General features: G+C 31.2%; 1 protein-coding gene across 9 annotated transcripts in view; it reads right to left on the reverse strand.

The window, feature by feature from the left end:
* The window catches only part of NOVA1 (NOVA alternative splicing regulator 1), a 149770-nt gene that overhangs the window by 18363 nt on the left and 109129 nt on the right, over nt 1–22278 (reverse strand). For 7 of the 9 annotated variants that reach the window (XM_003987526.6, XM_019832885.3, XM_045059748.1 and 4 more), the window contains 2 exons: nt 19162–19328; nt 9022–9093 (listed from right to left, as the gene is read on the reverse strand). In XM_003987526.6, coding sequence (XP_003987575.1) covers nt 9022–9093; nt 19162–19328 — 239 coding nt within the window. The remainder of the gene's footprint in view (nt 1–9021; nt 9094–19161; nt 19329–22278) is intronic. The other 2 variants (XM_019832884.3, XM_045059743.1) reach the window with 1 other exon arrangement.

The raw sequence follows: 22278 nt of genomic DNA on the forward strand, positions 1-22278 counted from the left end.
CTGAACCGTCTCTATGTAACCCTTCTGGAAACTCAATAAAGCATTCCATGACTAGAAAAAGGAAGAGTCAAGTAGCTTAAACAGATATATAATGATAAAGATGGTCCAGTCTTTCTCTTGGAAAATTCCCACTTTATATTCTTCAAAATACAGTATATACCACAACTGAAGTCATTTTCTCCATCTTGTTTTACATTCTCAGTTAACATTTTAAAAACAAAGTAGAGATATAAACAGAAAAAGTTAATCATGTTCATATTCCTCGTCATCACCCTATGATACATGCACACAAGATGTTTTCTATTAAACATAGGGCCATATGTTTCTTAGCAACTTAGTATTCTTTAGATTGTATATTATGAACACTATTCTTAGCCAATTTATGTGGCTCCAACTTATTATTTTTAATACCATCACCCCATAATATTCTGTAATACCATTATTTATTCAGTCATTCTCCTGTTAGAGGTCAGGTTGTTTCCCAACTTTTGCCACTGCAAATAATACTATGATATATACATCCTTGTCTCTATATCCCTAATATTGGTGCATTAAGTTTTACTGGATAGATTCTCAAAAGCTGCAATATTATAGCACTTACATCAATATTGTATAAGAGTGATTATTTCCTATATCCATGCCAGCACTTTAAATTTATAAGTGCACATACACACAGATTATTTGTTCCTGATCCATGTGCATTATTAACACACAGAATTTTATCTGTTGGTTAAAAAAAAAGTATAGTTTCATGATGTTGATTCATCTTTCCCTGATGCCTAACATCCTTTTCTAAAATGGATTAAAATGACATTTAAATATTACTCTGGACCAGGCAGTGTTCTAAGTGCTTCTCATGTATTCATTCATTTAAGAATCATAACAAACCTATGAGCTAGGGCTCCGTTGTTAGTCACATTTTAACGATGAGAAACACACATGGCAAAGTTAAAGATGTTTCTTCAAATCAGAAAATAAGAAAGCAGGAAAGATTTGATTTGAGGCCAAAGATTATGATTCAAGATCCCAGTTCTCTTAATCCCTAAGTTATACTACCTTTCTTAATATATAATAAAACACAGTAAATTCTCATATGTACTTGGATTTCTGGAATTTCACTGATAAATTATACCTGTTTGTGTTAATATCACACTCCTTTTGTTATGATAGCTTTATAGTAAATTTTAATACTGAGCCAAGTAAGCCGTCCCACACATATATTATTTTTTTGATAATCCTTTTATTAACAGTTTCCTGGTAATTCTTAGGCATTTCTTTTTGATATGAATATTAAAATCATTTTGCCTTTGTTTCTAGCTCCCACAATACCAAAAAAATGGGGAGAAAATGAAAATTACAATGCATTTACATTTTAATTTAAAAACATTGCTATTTCTATATTAAATTTTCTCTTCCAAAATTATTTTAAGTCTATTCATTAAGGAAGCATTTTATGTACTTATATGAAAATTTTACCTTCTCTTAATATGGATTCTATCCTTTTTTTGGTTCAATTTATTCTTGGAAAGTTTTACAGATTTTGATATGTATATGATATATACTAAGAAACTTCACTCATATAGTAGCAATTTTTTAATATCAGCAATTTTATAAAGCTCATCCCAGTAGTAAGCACAATACATAAACTCTAATATGTAATAAATACAATTCCCTTAAAATAAAAATAATAAAATCACTTCTCTTAAAAAAGAACATTTGTATTTCATTATTTTTCTAGAACTTTCTTAAATACACTTCTAATGGACACTACCCTGATATTACACACATGTGCACACACACACCAAGTCACACACATACGCTGAAGGAAATGAAAATTTTTTGTTGGAGAATTATGACAATACCTGAGACAAGAGCCTGACTAGGTTTCAAACTGTGTTCTGAGTAAAACAGAAGTCTAATGAAGAAAGCTATGTCCCGTTAATTTAATATTCAATTTATTTATTCAATAAAGAAACACATAAATAGAACAAACTGGTGGTTGCCAGCAAGGAGGGGGTGGGCAGATAGATGGAATAGGTGAAGAGAATTAAGAGTTACAGACTTCAAATTATAAAATAATTAAGTCACAGAGATGCAAAGTACAGCATAGGGAATAGGATCGATAATACTTTAATAATATTGTGTGGTGACAGATGGTAACTACACTTTTCATGGCACTGTGTAATGTAGAGAATTGTCAAATCATCAATGTTGTGTACCTTAAACTAATATAACATTGTACATCAACTATATTTAAAATATATTTTAATAAATGTATTAAAAAACAAATATTAGTAAATAAATTAACTAAATTGCAATAAAAAATTTAAAAGCATCCTTATTCAGGTGGTTTAGATCTTTAGAGAACTGATGTTCAAAATTTCATTTGAAGGGATTTTCAAAAATAAACTCATTTTTTCAAAAATTTTTAATGTTTATTTTTGAGAGAGAGAGAGTGTTTGTGAGTGGGGAAAGGGCAGAGAGAGAAGGAGACACAGAATCCGAAGCAGGATCCAGGCTCCGACCTGTCAGCAGAGAGCCTGATACGGGGCTTGAACCCACAAACTGTGAGATCATGACCTGAGCCGAAGTTGAACGCTTAACCAACTGAACCACCCAGGTGCTCCTAAAAATAAACTGATTTTCAAACATACAGGCCGTAAGCCTATTTTTCCTCCTAAGACTAGTCATTCAACAAATATTAATTGAGAACCTATTATGTTGCAGGTTAGTACTTCTGATACATGAGAGAATAAAACAAAGATCCCTGTTGTCATTCATCTTACTTTCTACGAAAGTGAGAGAGACGATGCACAGTGAGTATGACAATAAACAAATATGTGGTATTCTATGAAGGGATGGAAAAATACAGCAAGACAAAGGGAATTAGGAGTACTAGAAGGAGGCCAGTCTGCAATATTACATAAGATGGTCAGTAGGCCTTATTGAGAAGGCGAATTTTGAAGTAAGACTTGAGGGCTCTGAAGGTGTTAGCCAAGTAAATCTCTGAGATAAAAGAATTTAAAGCAGAGAGAAAAGCAAGAACAAAATACTGAGGAGTGAGCACACCTATTGTCTGCAAGGAAAAACAAGCAGGTAAATTTGGCTGAGGCAGAGTAGTAAGCAGGTGAGGTAGGAAATGAAATGAAAGAGGTAATGTGACAAGGACCAGATCTTGTAAGTTAATGGGTATCATTTTTGGGATTTCGGCTTTTACTGAGTGAAATGGGAAACTATCACAGATATAGGCAAAGGGGGAAAAAAACCCCACCAAAACCTGACACATTTTAAAAAGGAATACAGACGTGGTATAGAACAAACTTTTGGATAGCAAGGGTAGAAAAGGTAGGAAATCCTATATGGAGGCTATTGCAATAATACAGGCATGGACTAGGATAGCAGTAGATGTAACGAGAAGTGATTAACATTCTACCTCTATTTTAAAGGCAGAGTCACTATTATATCTTATAGAAACTGGATTTGGGTTATGGAAGAAAACAGGTGAGGGTGAATCTAAGATTTCTGGTTGGAGCAAGTGGATGTATGGCATTGCCTCTACTGAGATAGTAAAGGTTGGTAAAGATGGAGCAAGGTTAGGGTAGTTTTTTGGACTGATGAATTTAAAATATCCATTAGATATGCAAGCGGAAATTGCTGGATGGGAATCTGGATACAGTCTATAGTTTCTTAGAGCGGAATTAAGAGATAAATATGAACCCAAGTTATGTGGGACCGGTATCATACAATTTTAGGGGACATCTTTGGGAAATATATTCAAAGTAATGAACTTAAAATTAGGTACGGGGACTTGCAATAAGCTTGTAGAGGTGAGAAATCTTAAGGCTTAAGCTTCATTAGTTCATAGTAAAGCTGCCTCTCACTGACGACATAAATTTTGCAGATTGTTAACATATGAAAGCCATGGTATTAGATAAGGAGAAACAAAGTATAAACCCTAAAGAAGTCGTAAGACATGGAGATTTCCAACATTAAGTGGGATGAGGAAAACTAGCAAAGAATTCTGAGACAAAGCACATGATATGATGCAGGGGTAAAACCCCAAGTGTGTAGTATCCTGGAAGGCAAGTAACGAAAGTTTAGCAAGGCAGTGGAAGTGACGAATTATGACAAATACCGCTAATAGGCCAAGTAACATGTGTACTGAGAATAGACAACTGGAATTAGCAGTGTGGTCATCACTGATGTCCTTGGCAAACACAGTTTTGGTGAAATGGTAGAGGCAAAAATCTTGCTGGAATGGACCTAAGGAAGAATGGGAAGGAAGAGACATATTGGAAAACAGAGAACAGAGAAAACAATTTGTGAATTTTGCTGCAAAGGAGTATAAGAAGTGGGGCATTAGCTGGTCGGGAGAGTGGCATTAAAAGTTTTTGTTTAGTCTTTTAAGATGGGGGAAAAACAGATATTAGCATGCTGATGGGAATGATTCCATAAAGACAAAAAAGTGAAAGATAATAAAGGAGAGGGAAGGCAGAATTGCTGAAGAGATGTCTTCGAGTAAAGGAAAAAGGATGAGGTTCAATGTATAAGTGAAATTACTGGCTTTAGATAGGAGAAGGTAAGAGAATGTAGAATATGTGGGTATTACGTTTATGTTTAGTGTGAGTTTGTGCAAGTTTTCCTTTGCTTCAGTTTTCTCAGTGAAGCAGGAACTCAGATCATCTGTTGGGAGTGAGGATGGAGCAAGAGATATTGGAAGGTTTGATAGGGGAATTCTTAGAAAGCCCCAGGATCTGCCTCCTTGGTGCTACATTTTGTGTAATTCTCTCCATTGGAATGTGGGTGGAAACTGTGATTTGATTCTAATCAACAGAATGTGGCAAAATGATGGAATGTCACTACTGTGATTATATATTGTATAGTAAAGGAGGTGAGAAGTCACACATGTGATTCAGTTCAATATGTAAGACTTCATCTTGCTAGCACACATGGGAGAAAGATTTTCCTGCTGGCTTTGCAAGATGTAAATAGCCGTAGTGGAAAGTGCCTACTGTACTGAGGGTCATACTGCAGGGAACTTGGGCAGCCTCTTGTCGACAGACAGTAAGAAGTCAGGGCCTCTAAGTCATACAACTTCAAGGAACTGGATGCTGCCATCAACCTGTATCAACTTAAAAGCAGATTAGACTTCAGTCAAGCTTCTAGATGAGAATGCACTCCATCCGATATTTTGATTGCAGTTTTGTGAGACCAGGAGCAGAGAACTCGGCGAAGCAGTGCCTAGACTCTTGACCTATGGAAACTACAAGATAATAAATGGGTGCTGTCTGAGCCACTGTGTAACTTGTTACACAGCAACAGAAAGCTAATACAGAGGTTGAAAGAAGAGAACATATGAAATAGCCATCTAGAGAGTAAAAAAGTAAATGGGCTTATGACTATCTGAGAATTAAGGATTCGTTTGAGATCTACAGTCATGAATTTAAAGAAAGACCAGTGGGTTTCATCTGTGTTTTCCTGTAACCATAGCAAAGGTGCTATACATGAGTTATCTGTTTTCATTTGTTTTATTATATTTTGAGATATGATTTCAAATTCATCAGTAAACGAGTGTCCATAAAGCAGATGTTTCTGCAATTGTTATTTTTCCTTTTTCTTTTCATGAAATTTAAGAAGAATCCTAGGTGAGCTAACCACCAGGAATCTAAAATTAAGGCTGGAATTTAATTTTTGGCACCAATGACTGATTAACAAAACCATTTTGTTGAATTTTGAAGTGAATAAAAAATTTATTATCAATAACTCAGAACTGATCAAACCTCTATTTTTTTATTTTGTTAAGTTTTTAAAAAACACATTGCTTAAAGAATCTACTTCTATTTATTATATCTTTATATTTGCTTCATATTTAAAATTTCACCTGTTGGAAATTTCAAAGTTGCACTTTGCAATATGCAACACACACACAAAAAAGTGTAAGTTATAAAACTATTAGCCCTTATAACTTTTCTTTCTCAATAGGAAAATAATAGCAAGATGATTTATCACTGGAGAATGCATGACTTAGTATTCTCACTAGAGGAGAAAATAACTGTAGTGTAGTTTAAACTATCTTAAAAACCACACAGAGACTGATTACAGAAATACTTTGGAGTTAAAAAAGCAGGAACACTAGTATCTTAGAATCCTTTTTTAAAGATAAAACTCAGTTTTAATAAGCTGTATGCTGTTATTCACCATCTTAAAGAATACTCTTTCATATCACTTGAAAGATATTTCATAAAAAAATAAACATAACCTAACATTTAAGGTGAATATTACATTCTAGATACTGTACTATTTATTAACAATGAATTTCTTTCTTTCTTCAATCCTTTGAGGTGCTATAATTATCTGAATTGCACAAAAGGGGAAACTGAAGCCTAATTTACTCAGCAAGTAAGCGGCAGAACAAGGATTTGATCATACACAATTTGGTGCTAGTCTTGACTTTTAACCACCATTCTGTAAGACTTCTCAATTTTCAGGGGGGAAATTATTATAGACCCACAACACTGTGGTTACAGTCTGCCAGTCTGACCTGTGGAAATAGTCTGATCTGTAGAAACATGAGGGTAGAAAATTAAAATTTAGTAGGTACTGAAACATGTAATCATTATTAAAAGAAAAGATTTTTAAATGTTGAAATTGCAATAAAACTTACTCTTTGGTGTATTTTCTGTGCTTTTTACTTTTGGATTTTCTGAATATTAATAGTCCCTTAGATCTTTTTATCACATTAGTTTGTAACATAGACAAACTATTTATTCTGAAAATAGACTCAGTTATAACTCACTTAGCTATTACGGATGAAATTAATACAAATAGTTGACTGGATGTATTTTACATTGGTTTATAAAAATTTACAAGGAAAAAGTTTATAGTTGGTTGCTTTTAACAGCAGAGGGTATCCTATTAGCTGCAACACATAAAAAAATTACTTATAGGTTTAAAAGTTCACTTTAATTATGAAGATTTTAAGATTATCATACTAGAACCAATTTTTCTATCTATATACCCTTAAAGATCTAAGCTAATCTAGTGGAGTTGAAACTATTGGGAAATACCGAGGGAGCACAATAAGTACAAACTACTAATAACATAAGAATGGACGATGACTAAAATTCCAATATTTAAGAATTCTGTTTTGTTCTTCTTTTATATCTTGCCTTATGTTATCCAGGAGATACTATGCTTGTTTGTATAAAAACAGAAGAAACCAGAATATAAATAAAATATATTTAAGAGAGTATAGTAGACAAAGTACAAAACCACAATGAATTATTATTTCAAGTTAGGAAAATATTAGAATTGGTAGAGGTGGATATAGTAATATATCTGGAGGGTAAAAATATTATTAAACTTCAATATATAAATGAGCCTTTAAAGAAATCAATTAATAAAAATTCACACGTTCATATAAAAAAAAAAGAAAGTATAAATCTAACATCAAAGACAAAACTATTGAGATAGTTTTTCTTTCCAGATCCAGGATTTTTTACTTTATACACTGAGAAAAACCGTTAGTTTTGTTTGTATTGCTGTTGTTCTCATTTGTCTTTTGTTCGAAAAATAAAGAATGATAAAATACAAGAGAAACACTAGAAAAAAAAAGTCAGTTGTTCCAATAGTTTTCTATATCACATAAAGTCCATGTAAGAAATAAGGCATAGAGAGTGCAAATGTATAAACACCTTTTTAACTTCATGCATCAATATTATAAGCTTTGTTCTCACATTTATTTCGTATCATTTCCTTCAAAGGGAAGTGCTGGGTTTCATCACTAGAGATGTGTATTATTTTAACCAATTTATTGGGGCTAAAATGTGAGTATTATAAAGTAGTTTTTTTTCTAAAGGGAATGCTACTGTATAAAATGAAAATCAAGCTCCTACTATAGAATAAAATAGCACTCTACGTTAGTTTTGCTTCCAGTTATTGTTTTAAAATTTTTCCTGAGGTTGCAAAAGTATTAGAATTAGCAAATGAGCAAAATTATTCTGATAGACTTAGATTAGATTACATGCAAAGGGCACACTTAATATAGTTAGCAAATATAGTTCAAAGTTAATTTATTAGTCAACTATATGAAAAATATATTAAAAAGATAAGCTTTCATTTAATATTTGAATAATCCCATAAGGCCTTGTATTAGTAAAAAGGTGGAAATATTTAAAAAAATAACATCTCTCACCTAAATGAAGCTCAACTCAGACAAAATGAAAATGTGTTTAATCATTTTAATGAATATATTTTTCAACATTTGTCAAGTACATTAGGCTCTGGATTACATATAAATATTTTAGATGATTTACTTAAATGTGCCAAAAATAACTACATTTTTGAAAAATGACCTACAAATATTCAGTAGCAAAACAATCATCAAAAACATAAGTTTCATATTTCTAATTGCAAAGTGTGCCACTCCACCAAAGAAAACACTAGTATTATATTAGAAGAAAATACCATTTCCTGAGTTGTTAAACAGCATTAAAATTATCACAAACACCAATTTTCAGTTACTTTCAGATTGCTAGAAATGTTTTTCATTGAAAGTTGAAAATCGTTTACATAGTAAGGCATGTCTAAAATAAAAAACAAATGAAAATGCATTCACTTTTAAAGATATACCTTTGCTCAATAAGTCATATTTATACATTTATTTTTTACATATATGACATTCTTAATATATATACCAATAATCCTAGGAAGAAACAATAATGAAGATTATAAACAGTGACTCAATAAAAAACCCACAGAGCTCCATTAAGTCATAATTTTAAGGGAAAAATCCAAAATTCTTGTAGTCTACCATGTGAATATATTTTTGTTATCTAAAGTAAAAAATGCATATAAAGGTTCAGGAATAATGGATATTTCTTTCTCAGGTTACTTGGAATCTGATCATGGTGCACATATGTGAATGAACGAATACATCCTTAACCCACCATTATCTTTTTCTCCAGTGTGCAGGCAATCACCCGTGAAAAGTATGGTGTAGATGACAGGATGATACTGTACCTGATTAGCTCTGGAGGTGGTCATGGGATCAGATGGAGAGGACTTGGTGGTAGTTGGGGAAGATGGCAATGTCTGGGAACAAAGCAGTTCAGGAGCAAATCAACCTTTAAAAGCCTTAAACTGATTATTTAAATAAAACAAAATAAAATAAAATGTAATATAACGAGAACAAAATCCTATGAACAAATTTTTCTCCTATTCATTCAAATTTAATGGAATTTAAGATCAATTAAGTAACTAATGCATGTAAATATGCATGCATAAGCATGTAAAAATAAATTCATGACTTGAAATCATGATGGTGACTGATAAAAATTCACATGAGTATTAAAGGTATCCTGACCATATTCATGAATAGTAGTCTCTTTTCTTTCCCTCTTGTTTGCTTGGGGGAAAAGAGATGTCAAACAAAAATTCAAGAAAGTCAATGAGTAAAACCGAAAGAGTTACTTTCCTATCAATGAATACAGTCGGGGATTGGAAGAAGTGGTGAAATGAAGTTTACTTTGGCATAAAAGCATCTACCTACTTAATATGTTGAACATCACCAACAAGTTGATTCCATATGAATTTAGGGATCCATACTTAAAAGCAACTAAATTTGTACTTCTGAGTTCTTAATATCAGATTATCTTCTAAAATATTAATTTTTAATAAATTTAGAGCCCGTCTGAAAATGTAAACATCAACCTCATATTAATAAACAAGTAACTAATAGCATTTTAACAAATTGCTATAATATCTTTATCATTTATGTTCAAGACTAAAAACTTAATATAGATGTATTGTAGCATCATCAGCCTGTGGTGAAAATAAGCACAAAAATATTAGGAATCATATTTATTGTTCACTTCATTCCTAAACACTTATACATACTATATATAAAATATATAGTATGAGACCATAAAATACTTGTTGAACAATACATTAACATTTTTTAAAAACTTCAAGTCTAATGGAATAACCTTAAAGTGTAAGATGTCAAGCCTTTTTCTTTTTAAAAAAATGTATTTTCACTTTTTTAGTGAACAGCATTGCTTAAGAAGCATCCTCAATAGATAATATTTCCTAATAGGTTAAATGGGGTAGTTTTATAGTATAGACATAATTCTTTGTGGACATTATGTTTCATATTAATACATATGCATCACAATTACTCAGATATGAGCAAAAGCATAACTTTAAAGGTTCAGCAGTGTCAGAAAAAACAGATAAAATTACTTAACAAAATCATATTTCTTCATTTAAGATTTCGAAAGTTCTAATTTGGGTAGAACAAAGCAGTTGATCATAAAAAGAAAAAATAGGAAATTCACAGGCTTCTGCTTAACTACTATTCTCCAGTAACAAAGTAAAGATTGGTTCTAACATCAAATCATGTTTTAAATAGTCCACTCTTCAAGTGATTCCTGGTTCTTCTAAGTTAAAACCTAAGATACTTTGAGGAAAACCAGACTTAATATTGAGTTATACCAAGGTTTTTTTTTGTTAAATCATATTTAAAAAGGGGATAGGAACTACATTCAGAAATGAAACCTCATAAAAGAAGAAAATACATTTTCAAAACCTTTGTTTTCTGTTTTCATTCCTTGTAATAAATTCCTGTCATTTCTCCAGAGAGACTTTCATTTTCAGTTATTAAAAATTGCTCTACTATTTTCTTTTCATGCAATACTATCCCGGAACATATATTATTGACATGATGCTACTATATGTTAAACAGTGAAAATTTTATTTTCCCATCTCTGGTTACAAGTGTTATTACAGAGAATTCTTGGGAGTAATTAACATACTTAAAAATCTGTTCTGTACTTATCTCAGATTAATTCTGAGGTTGCTGATGAAATAGATGTGAAATAAATCTAGAGGCCAATTCTGTCAAAACAGGTTAGAATTTAAGTTCATTAACATACAGAAGCACTAAGTATGTATTGGGTTCTTCTATTTCCATCAGGGTAAAATCAACCTGAAGTACCAGAGGTTCACTATGACATCCACCTTACCCTGGCTATGAAGTCTCAATAAGGTACTAAAACACTGTAAAGAACAATGTGGAAAAAGTAGTAATAGCAAGTGGCTCAGAATTTGTAGTCACTTCAATTAATATTATCTTCCATCAATTTATTCAATACCTTTTTTGTTGCTTGGCATATATATGAAATATTAGACATATATTATTAATAACTGATACAATTCATAGTCATCAACATTGTCCTTAATAATTCTGATGCTATTTCTTTCTCATAGAAACAAAAACAGTAACTTTAAACTTTGGGAAAAATATTAATGTGTTTAAATCATTAAAAGTTTGGTTATTAAACATCATCATCTGATAAGAAGTTAAAGTTTAGTATTTTAAAGAAACAGGTGAAAATTATATAAGTTTGAGCTTGAAGGGATAAGATTGTCAAAATGTAACAATAAATCATCTCTAAATAGATTTTCTTCACTTAAATTTCTAAAATAATGTTACATAATGAAATAAACACATGATGAGTTTTGTAGCTATTATTCATAAAGATACTTTAAACACAAAAAGTCTCCTCCCTTTACAAATTTAACTTATAACAATAAAAAGATTCCAGGAAGTTTGCATTTTTGGTAGATTTTTTAGCTACAAAAAAATTGTTCTAACAAACAGATAAATGTATTAAAATAATACCTCTCATTTAAAATGTTTATTAATTAGATTAATGAAACAGCTTTAATAGTTTTCTCAACAAAAATAGAACCGAAGAATCCATAAGAAATATTTCAATTTCAACATAAATGTACAATATGTTTGTTTCCCTATTGTTTTATAAACAAAGTGTTCACTCCTACTTACTACACAGATTTAAAGTTTCATGGTTTCAGAGTTAAAAATCATTTAGTAAAATTCCTGTCACACATCATGAAGATGTAACTAACTGTATATCCATATAAGCAAAGTATGTTAAAATATTTGTTATAAATAACACAAAGGACACTTCTTTCTCTAATTTTTTTTTACATTTATCAAATAGTGATTGTGAGGGACAGTCATTTTTTAGCACAATTTTATCTTTCAAATGGAAAAATATAACATTTTTATTTACATGAATTGAGTAGCCGTTTAAGAAGTCTGCTTTAAAGATTGGAGGCTGAATTACGTATTGCAGAAAATTTTAAAGTATTTGACAATTTCAAAACAATGGATCCTTTGAAACAGTTTTCAAATATTCATGATTTAACAACAGACATTTAGTTAAGTGTAGATATAACTAGGTTTCTGGGAATAAGAACTAAAAAAAGTGACTACAAATTGTAAAATGCATTCTTGTTAACAAGTGACAGTTTTGCTGGATCAGAAAATATTACTATAAATGAACTCTGTAATATATGCAGCTTACCTCCAAGCAAATCTACAGTAACAGACTGTCAAGAACCTCTGATAGTTATAGGTAAATTGAGAACAGCAATGAACAAGAAGTCTCAATTGTAATTCAAAACCTATTACTAGCTGAGTAGTATTACTCAAGTAGTCACCTTCCACCTGTGTTTCCAGTTCTGTTAAATAAATCTGTACAGTGCTCTATAAAAAACGGATAAAATATGTGAATATGTAATTGTCATCTCTGGCTTTTCATCATGACAAGTTTCTTTCCTCCCTTCTTCCAATGTCTGAACAATCTGGAACCCCTCAGCTCTAATATAAATTCATATTGTCAAAGTTACACAGGTCTTTCAGAATTTATTCCTATCCCATATCTTATTTTCCTCATATTTTGTTATTCCACACCATTATCCTTCTCTTCAATCATTCAATACCATGTAGTTTACTTATCTTTCAACTTATGGTCTTTGTTATTTGAAAAAAATCATGATTTTCCAGAATGAACTCCTTATTTACTACAATTGACTATGTCTGAACTCCATTTTCCAAACCACCTTTTTTTTTTTACATCTTCCTCTTCTTTTCATTATAGACAAAATTGTGACCTCCTACTAGACCTCCTCCCCTGAATACCCTAAATGTTAACTTTCCCCTATTGCTGAGTCATCTTGTCCCCTCAATAATCTCATCTCCAATTTCTCTGCCTTTTCAAGCTCTTGTTTATTTTCTTTAACATCAGCCTCTTGAGTAGAGAGAGGCATTACGTGAGTCTCCCTTATCTAACTTGTATTTTACTCCTTTGTATATCCAAAATTTCAAATCAGCATTTCTAACCTCCACACCATTTTTTCTCTTTACCTACCCAGCCACTATACTTTTAGGAAATAATATTAGTAGGAAATAATGACTTTGTTCTCACCATGTGATTAAAACTAACCTTTAAATCTCCAATAATCTCCTATTGAAATCTTTTTTTTTCCCCCCTCTGGGTATTGGATCATTTTGAGCATCTTTCCTTATACTTTCCCTCCTTATTTTACCGTAGGGAATATTACTGATCTCCCTTTTATCTTGATGATTAATAGAGCACTTACTAGGAACAAGGTATAGTTCTACTCAGTTAATACAATACCCCTATGAAATAAACTACTATTACTAACCCCATGTTATGAGTAAAGAAGTTGAGGTACAGAGAAGCAAAACAACTCACCCAAAGGTACAATAGCTGGTAAATTAAAGAGCCAGGAATTGAACCTGGGCACACCTGCTCCGGCTCCTATGGGCTTAACTACTATGTTACAATGCCTCTGACTTACTTTTTCTCTTGTTTCTTTATCTCATTTTTTGCTCCTTTTTTTCTCTACTACAATAAAGATGGTAAGTGAAATTATCACCTATGATGCAATTAAGGATCTATATTTTCAGTTTTACATTCTCACCTGTGTTTCTATAAAAGACTACTTCAAGAGAAAAGCATACAACTTACAACTTACTGAATTTGCCTGCAACAAACAAAAATATTATTTCAAACAGTTACCTACAATTCATTAATTGCTTTTTAGGCTTCACTATTCTGCTAGGCTCAAAACCATATATAATCATTTTTTATTCTTTTCTTACCATTTTGGAACTAGAACAAATCATTCTCAGAGGCTCACAGATTTTACTTTGACATTTCTTTTAACATCATGCATTTGCCTCAGCTTCACTACCAAACCAGAGTAGGTGTTCATCTTCTTAAAATATTGCCTAGTCTCTTAACTTCACCCTGACACAAGACATTCTACTTTAAATGAGGATCTCTTCTTGGATAAACTTATTCAAGATAATGAAATGTCCCCAAAGAGAGAAATCTACTAAATTTCATTTTATCATCATTACTCAAAATTGGAGGCCATATAGCTCAGTGTCAAGATCAATTATCAATTACATTTCCTTGGGTAAGTTATTAAATTTCTTTACTCATCAGCTTCCTTAAGTATAACATAGATTCTGTACTCCTTACCTGCCTGATAGGTTTTTGTGAAGATGGGTAAAATATGATAATACATGTAAAGCACATAACACAATGGCTGGCAGAGAAACAGAGTAAACACCGTATATGTCACTATTACATTGCTGATCCTTCATTCTTGACCACCAAACCTTTATTTATTTATTTTGCCTGACAAAGCTTAACATTCCTTGAATTTTTGAGTGTTACATGAAAGAAGTTTAAAAAATACTTTCTTATAAACCTTCAGACCTAAAGATCTGCATAGTAGATCACTCAGCTAATTGTCATAGTTCTCTTCTACCAAGTTATACATACAGGCACCCCTTTTTAAGGGTCTGTCTGGATTTTCAGAACAGAAGAGAAAAAAATGCAGATGTGCTTCCTTTTGTTCTAACTTTTCAGAGAAATTAAAAAAGTTCCTTTGATGAAGAAATCTATAGAATGTCCCTCGGCCAGACATCCAAGGCTCTCCATTATCTGGTCCCATCCTAACATTAATTTCCTCTAAACTCCAACACAAATGTTCCATTTCTGTCAAGAGAGTCACCTTACTATTCAACCATTATAGCTTTCTCCTCAAATCCATATTGTTTCACATGCCTAAAATAAGCTTTTTTTCTTTCTTCTCCTCTAATTAGGAAATTCCTATAGAATCTTCAAGGTCTGGTTCAAATCCTCACCTGTATTATAAGACCAAATGTCATTCCACCCTATATTTCTTCCACACGCCTCTGAACTTTTATATATTTTACAGTACACTGTTTATGCTGCGGTTTTGGTATATACAGTTTGACATTTTTATAAATCATTTTAATCATTTCTGATCTCTCACAAACTAGTTTTAGAGAGCAAGGGCTACAATTTAATATATCTTGCAACTCAGTAAGAAGGCATTTAATAAATTCATGACTGAATGGATGAATAGTGAATACAATTATGTGCTATTTTTGCCAATTTTTCACGATAGAGGTAAAACTCTAAGTGAGATTCTTGATATCTTCACTTGATTTTTTTTAAATACAAGAAAATTCTCTAAATGCCTATAACCACTTTGTTCTTAATGTAGCTTTTCTTAAAAATACATTTGAGCCAAAATGGAAAAGAATTGCTGAAAATTTGTAACAGACAAAAGGAGTTAACAAATGCTAACTGTATTACTGATTTGTGGTTTCTACCTTGTTTTAGGGTTTCTTATATTGACTTATTATGTATAAGCAACCATACTTGGAGAGGGATTTGAGGGGCTTAAAAAGAAGAAAAGTTGCAATAATCCTATGAGGGGAAAAGGTATAGAGTATAAAGCTCAAAACATAAAAAAGGTGGAAATGGAAAAATGTGTACCAACTACTCTGGACTAAAGACATGCTCCAGGAATGAGTTCAAAGCTTCTAGGCAAACAAGGTCTAAATTATTTGAAGATCGTTGAATGTCTCTGCTATTTGCGTGTCCTGAAAATAAGCAATAGTATGTTCTATGTTGTAATATATGTTTAATTTTGGTTTACTGGCTCTTTCTGCGTTTCTGTTTCTTTGTATACTGACTTGTAAAATTAGCACAGTGGTTATTAGGTGCTTCATAAAAGTATCCTAATTAAGGTGATAGAACAGAGGTTACAATATTTTATTCAATGCACATTAATCATTATTACTATTACCATTTGAATATATAAAGTATTGGAGTCCCTCTCTATTGGCAAATAAATATTTTTAAAATAAAACAACAACAACAAACATTTGAGAGGGAACAACACCTTAATATCTGAAGTTGGATGTAAGGCTGTTATGCTAGATTTCATCATTCCACTATATCAAAGGCCTGCAAGACCAGGTTGCATTATTTTCTTACAAAACTGTATTTGTCTGAGCATTCATTCAGTCAGTAAATGTAGGTTTCATTTGGGCAGAATATTCTGGTTCATGCAATTTATTCAGTTACCAACTATATCTAGATTACATAATTCAGAACACAATATTCTGTTAAAAGTCCATATATATGGTTTGAGATTGTAACTTTTAAAATGTTTGTTTAGAACTAACTGTGATTTCCTATTTTTAAATCCAAGTTACATATAAATTATACTCTTTTAGGAAGCAAACCTTAAAGTTATCAATCATAAAAAACAACAGTCATGTAGTAATAAACATTCAGAAAGCTATAATTTTATATTCAACATGAACTCATTTCTGTGCAGAAGTTGTATTTTCTAGCTCTCTCATTTTTTAAAACTCTTAATTTTATTCTTTGCCCAATTTAACTAAAAGAAAATTCTAAAAGATGTTTTAAAGAAATTTTAAAAAAAATTAACTTCAGGACCGAATAAAGCCCAAAGAAGAGATAAATGTCAAAGGAAAGACCACCATTTTAAAAGAAATCTTACTGTGATTCTATGTATTATGTATGCATATATAAAACTATCATATAAAAATATCATATGAAATATGATATATGAAATGTTTTTATATATTCTAGAGCAATTTATTTTGGACATATTATTTGATAATGGATAACCAGCATAATTTCTTCAGAAACAAAACTGTGGTCATTTAAATTTATATACTTGACTTACTATTTAGCGAATAACCCAACAAAAAAATCTTACATTGCTAAAATAGGAAAACTTAAAACAAAAAACTCTGTTGATCTATACTATCTTGGAAATATGTTTGATCGTTTCTCCAGGTTTTTCAAGTAAATTTTTTAATTTTTACAAAGAAAGTGTTTAAGGATTAAATATATTGCCCTAATAGATTTAGTGTACTTGTTTGGTTATTTTTTTTAAATGATACTCTATTTCATGTACATCACTTATTACATAAAAATATTAAAATCAACAATAATTTTAATTCCATTAATATCTACCAGGCTTACAAATGAATGCAAATACACAAAAATCAATCAATCACTATTGTTTTTGACACTTATCATGATTTTAAATAACATTATCTGACCAAGGCAAGTAAATAAAAAAAGCAAACATTTTCAAATTCTGGTTTTCATCAATCTATACTGGTACTGGATATATGGGAGCCTTTAAATTTCATATTGCATAGAGAAAATTGGAATTTTAATGATTCATATTCCATTATTTGATACTAGCTATTATTATAAAAATAATAAATATTCATTCATATCATTGTCCTAAATATACCGCCAGTAATATCATACTACTCAAACTACATTGTATATTTTATTTTTTAAAAAATCAAGATGCTCACTCTTATCTATAAATGTTTGCACTTTTCTCACAGAAAGTATAAAAGAGAGTAGAAATAGGCTGCAGTAAGGCAGAAAGTCAATAAACCCTACTACACTTTAGTGGCAATTCTGTAAATTCTTAGCCCCAGGTGATTTTAACCCAGAAGTCTTTAACTAAACTCATAGTTTTAGAATCTGGATACAGAGTCCTTGTATCTCTTTCAAGGTATCAGTTTTAAAAATATTCCTTGTATTCCCCTGGCATAGATAAGCTAAATTTCTAAACTATATACGGCTGGGAAGAAGAAAAAAACATCAACTGATGCGTAGAACTCTAAAATATTTACATTCTGCCATGCATACATTAAAAGATACTTCCTTAAAAAGGGTAGAGAAATCAAAGTGACAAGAGTATAAAATGAAATTTTATATGGAATAGCAGCTATCTGATGTAAACATGGCAAAAATTTGAACAGTAATCAACAGAAAGTTTAATGTTAGCCTATAATTTGAAAATATATTACCTAATTATTAATTCCTATGTTTGTGTATGATTAGTCAGCCTTACTTTTATCTATACATTGTTAAAATTATAATATGTCAATAACACTGTTTGGCATAATTTTTTTTCAATCCAGAAACATGAAATTAATAAGATTTTGAGCTACATTTCAAATTTATTACAATGAACATAAAATGCTGTAAATTAAGTATTCTGTAAATTAATGAAGTTAATACATTTCTTTTGAAGGCAGAGTCTACTGATTGTATGATCACAAATTAAGCAGCTAATTATAAAGGGGCAAATGCAGAAACAATAATTATAATCATAAGGTAACAAATAAATTTGAGAATTTAAGAGTTTATGGGGAAGGATTCACCTATTTTAACATTAAAGAATGTCATTTTTCCCCTACAGCATGTCAGCCATTATTCAACCTTAACAACTCACATTGTCTTTTATCAAATAAAATTTTTGTTACAGAAAAATCTCACACATTAAAAGTAAACATTGGCCTTTTATGACATATATAAAGACTACATGTTATACAGAACATAATAGCTGATTTGTAACAAAAGACTATTTGCTAAGTACAAAAATTTACTTATACATATTTGTTTATAAAAACTGTTATATATAACAAGTTAACAAAATAGGAGTTTATAAGTATACTGAAAACTACAAATATTACTAAAAATATGGTATTTGAAATCTTGAGGATATACTCTCACCTCAATTTTTATACTTTATTTAAAAAGTGATATAATTTTAAATAGATTTAATCCCTATAAACTAAACAAATTTATGTCTATAAATTTTTAAAAGGTAATCACAAAAGTAATGAGCCATATAATTGCTCCTCAGTATAACACTAAAAAGTGACTTATTCAATCAATCAATAAATCAACTAGTCAATCTATGGAAGAGGCTCTGACTGACAGTCTTTAAGTAAACAAAATGACAACTTTGTTATGTATTAAGTATGCTTAGGAAAAAAACAAAACTTCATCTGCTAAGACTTTAAGCTTCTTTTATAAGGAATTCATACTATGCTGTGGATATTTCTCTTTGATTTCCCAACTAAACACTCACTTGTTTGATGCGATCTGGATTAACGGTGGTCTGGGGTTGTAGAATGCTGACTGGTTCTGTCTTGGCCACATTTTGGGGCATTTCACGAATTTTTTCTGCAATGAATCCATGAACTGCATTCAGTGCTTCAACTGTTCCCTGGATCAAACATACTCGTTCAGTAGTACCTGTGGATGAAAGATTAATTTTCAGAAAACTTTCTTTCTTATTTTGTATTTTTTTAAAAAAAGCCATGAAAAAGGATGATATAATGTAAAACGTGAAACTCTCAATTAAAAAGAAATGTTCAACTGAACCAAACAGAGTGAATACATACATATATGCTCCTTTTTTATCATTTTTACACTCATTCTTTCCTAATAGTCTCAAAAACGGCCTTTGGATTCCAGTAGAGCCAGAGATCCTAAGAAATTATGAGCCTATCATTCCTTCATTGACATAAAAAAAATACTTGCAGAGCGTTTATAAAAAGACGTCGTGTAAATGCTAGTAACACATAGATGAAGATCTATGGACCCAGCTTTCGAAGAAGATATCTTAAGGATAAAAAGCTAGCATCAGGTCAACAATTATACGATGGTATGATGTGAAAAATAATGGATGTATCTACATGGATGGCACAAACAGATGGTCTACAATGCAAACAGCATTTAAACTGGTGGGGAGAGGAGGTCTTGGAAGGTTTACATGGCAGGTATATTTCTTCATTTCTACCATTCTTTATTCACTTACCCTGCTCTTCCTTTAATTATAACATCAACATTACCTGATATTTTATATTTGTTAATTTTTAACTTTTTCACTAGAATGCAAGCCCTCAGAGGACAATGGATTAGCTTGTTTTGTTTTGTGCTGAAGTTTCCCCACAGCCTTTAACACTCCTTGTATATAATAGGTACACAATAAATATTTATTAGATGAATGAACCAGCACTGTCATTATTATGTAATTTTAATAAGACAGAATATCAGAATTAAGACCAAAATTTTAAAATAGTTCATGAAATTTGAAATTGATGAATAATTGATACAGATATAATTAATAGTGTTCTTTCCACTGCTAGTGAATAAATTTGGTTGGGTCCAATATAGATCTTACAACTCTATACTTTACAGATAAACCTTAAGGCAAAAAAAATTCATTTTCAGACTATAAAAGTGAGCCTCATTATAGCAGCTTGGTATTAAATTGTAATCTTCTCAGCATCCCAACACAACACATAAAGTTACTTCTCAGAAGCATTTATTAAACAGTTAACAAAAAATATCAAAAGAATGATTATTTTTAAATTTCTAAAATATTGGGTTTTGAATAAACATGAAAACTTCCAAGTACCTGACACACTTCTTTTTGGTGTTACAGTTTAAAAATTCTAAGCCACTCTATAAAACATTTTTAAATTTTTTTTAACGTTTATTTATTTTTGAGACAGAGAGAGACAGAGCATGAACGGGGGAGGGTTAGAGAGAGGGGGAGACACAGAATCGGAAACAGGCTCCAGGCTCTGAGCTGTCAGCCCAGAGCCCGACGCGGGGCTCGAACTCACGGACCGCGAGATCGTGACCTGAGCTGAGGTCGGACGCTTAACCGACTGAGCCACCCAGGCGCCCCTATAAAACATTTTTAAAGTACATTTGGAAGGACAAAGTTGTGAAGCTACAAACATTAAAAAAAAAAATCACAGATTATGTTGCTTTAAGGATTAACTGCCTCATAAACCATTTTTCTATGTTTCTAGTAGTTTTGAATTTTTCAAAGAATAGTAAAAGGTTATCATTCTTACTTCTGGTAAAAAGACTCAGATCACAAGAGTTTAAAGAATAATATTACAAGAATACACCTAAATTACAACTTCTTATTTTAAACAATGAAGATTCAAGTCTATGAAAAACTAAGTTTCTTAAGTTGTACAAAATATTTCAGTAGAGAGCAAGTGTGCCTCTCATTTGTAAGGATGAAGAAAATCTGAAAAACATAATGTGAGTTTGAAGGCTTAATATTTTTTTCTCCTGATCAGCTTTTCTCATCCTGTCAACCTAGATGTATCTCTGTGGTGGTTCTTGGGTAAAATGATCTAGTTTACAGGGATACTCTAGGGAAGTCTTGACAAGGTTGTATTAACTGTCTAATAAATAACTAGAAAGGATAATAATAACTGATCAATGTAGTTCATGCAAAGTGTTCTCATCTAAGTCGGGAGACAAAACAAAATAGATCAGATTATATTCCTGCTTTTGGAGACAAATACAGAGTGCTCCTTTGGGGATGCCAGATAGGAAAGGAAATCAGCTCAATCTCAATAGGAATTCTAAAAAACAACATGGCACTAAATAACTGAAGACATTATATAATCCATGTTGCCTTTAAAATTCTAATTTAATACACTACATATCATGTCAGACAATAAAGTAACCCCAACAGAGTAACAACACTCTTTAGAGTGTACAGACTATCAGGTAGTAAATGGAAATCACTGAGCCATAAAGAAATATGATTGTCTAAAACTGAATTTCATATAGCATATAGGAGACAATTTGGAGATAGTTCATTGGTTCAAATTTGCAGTACATAATCTTTGAGAATTAAATTATATCACTACCATTAGTACTACAAAAGAAAAAAAAGAAAAAAAAAAAAGAAGGAAAAAAAGGAGATTGTATATCCACCAATGGGAATTGCTGCAATCCTCAGAAGACATGCTGTCAAATTCTTCTCCTGAACCCTAATGGCCTTTTTACTCAGATAACACAAAACTATAATTTTTAGGAAAAAGTCACAAAGAGAGAAAACTGTCAGGTATATGACCAAACTGTGTAACAAAAATGCACCTATAAATCATTAAAGTTGCTGTTTTTGTCACTTTAATGGCTTTCAGGCTCCATTAGTGTCTAAACTAAACTGCTAGTTATTTATCATTTTATTTGTTTAGCAGTAGCATTTACTACTCTTTGCAATAGACTAGCAACAGAAGCTGCAAAACAATTACATAAAAGTATATGCCCACATTTCTTATGATGTAAAGATACAGAAGTATAAGACACACTAATTTAAAAATGCACTTTTAAGGGACAAGTTAGAAAAATTAACAAGTAAGGTCAATGTCAAATACAGGCAGTG

This window comes from Felis catus, chromosome B3 (genome assembly GCF_018350175.1).
Source record: "Felis catus isolate Fca126 chromosome B3, F.catus_Fca126_mat1.0, whole genome shotgun sequence".
Classification (NCBI taxonomy): domain Eukaryota; kingdom Metazoa; phylum Chordata; class Mammalia; order Carnivora; family Felidae; genus Felis; species Felis catus.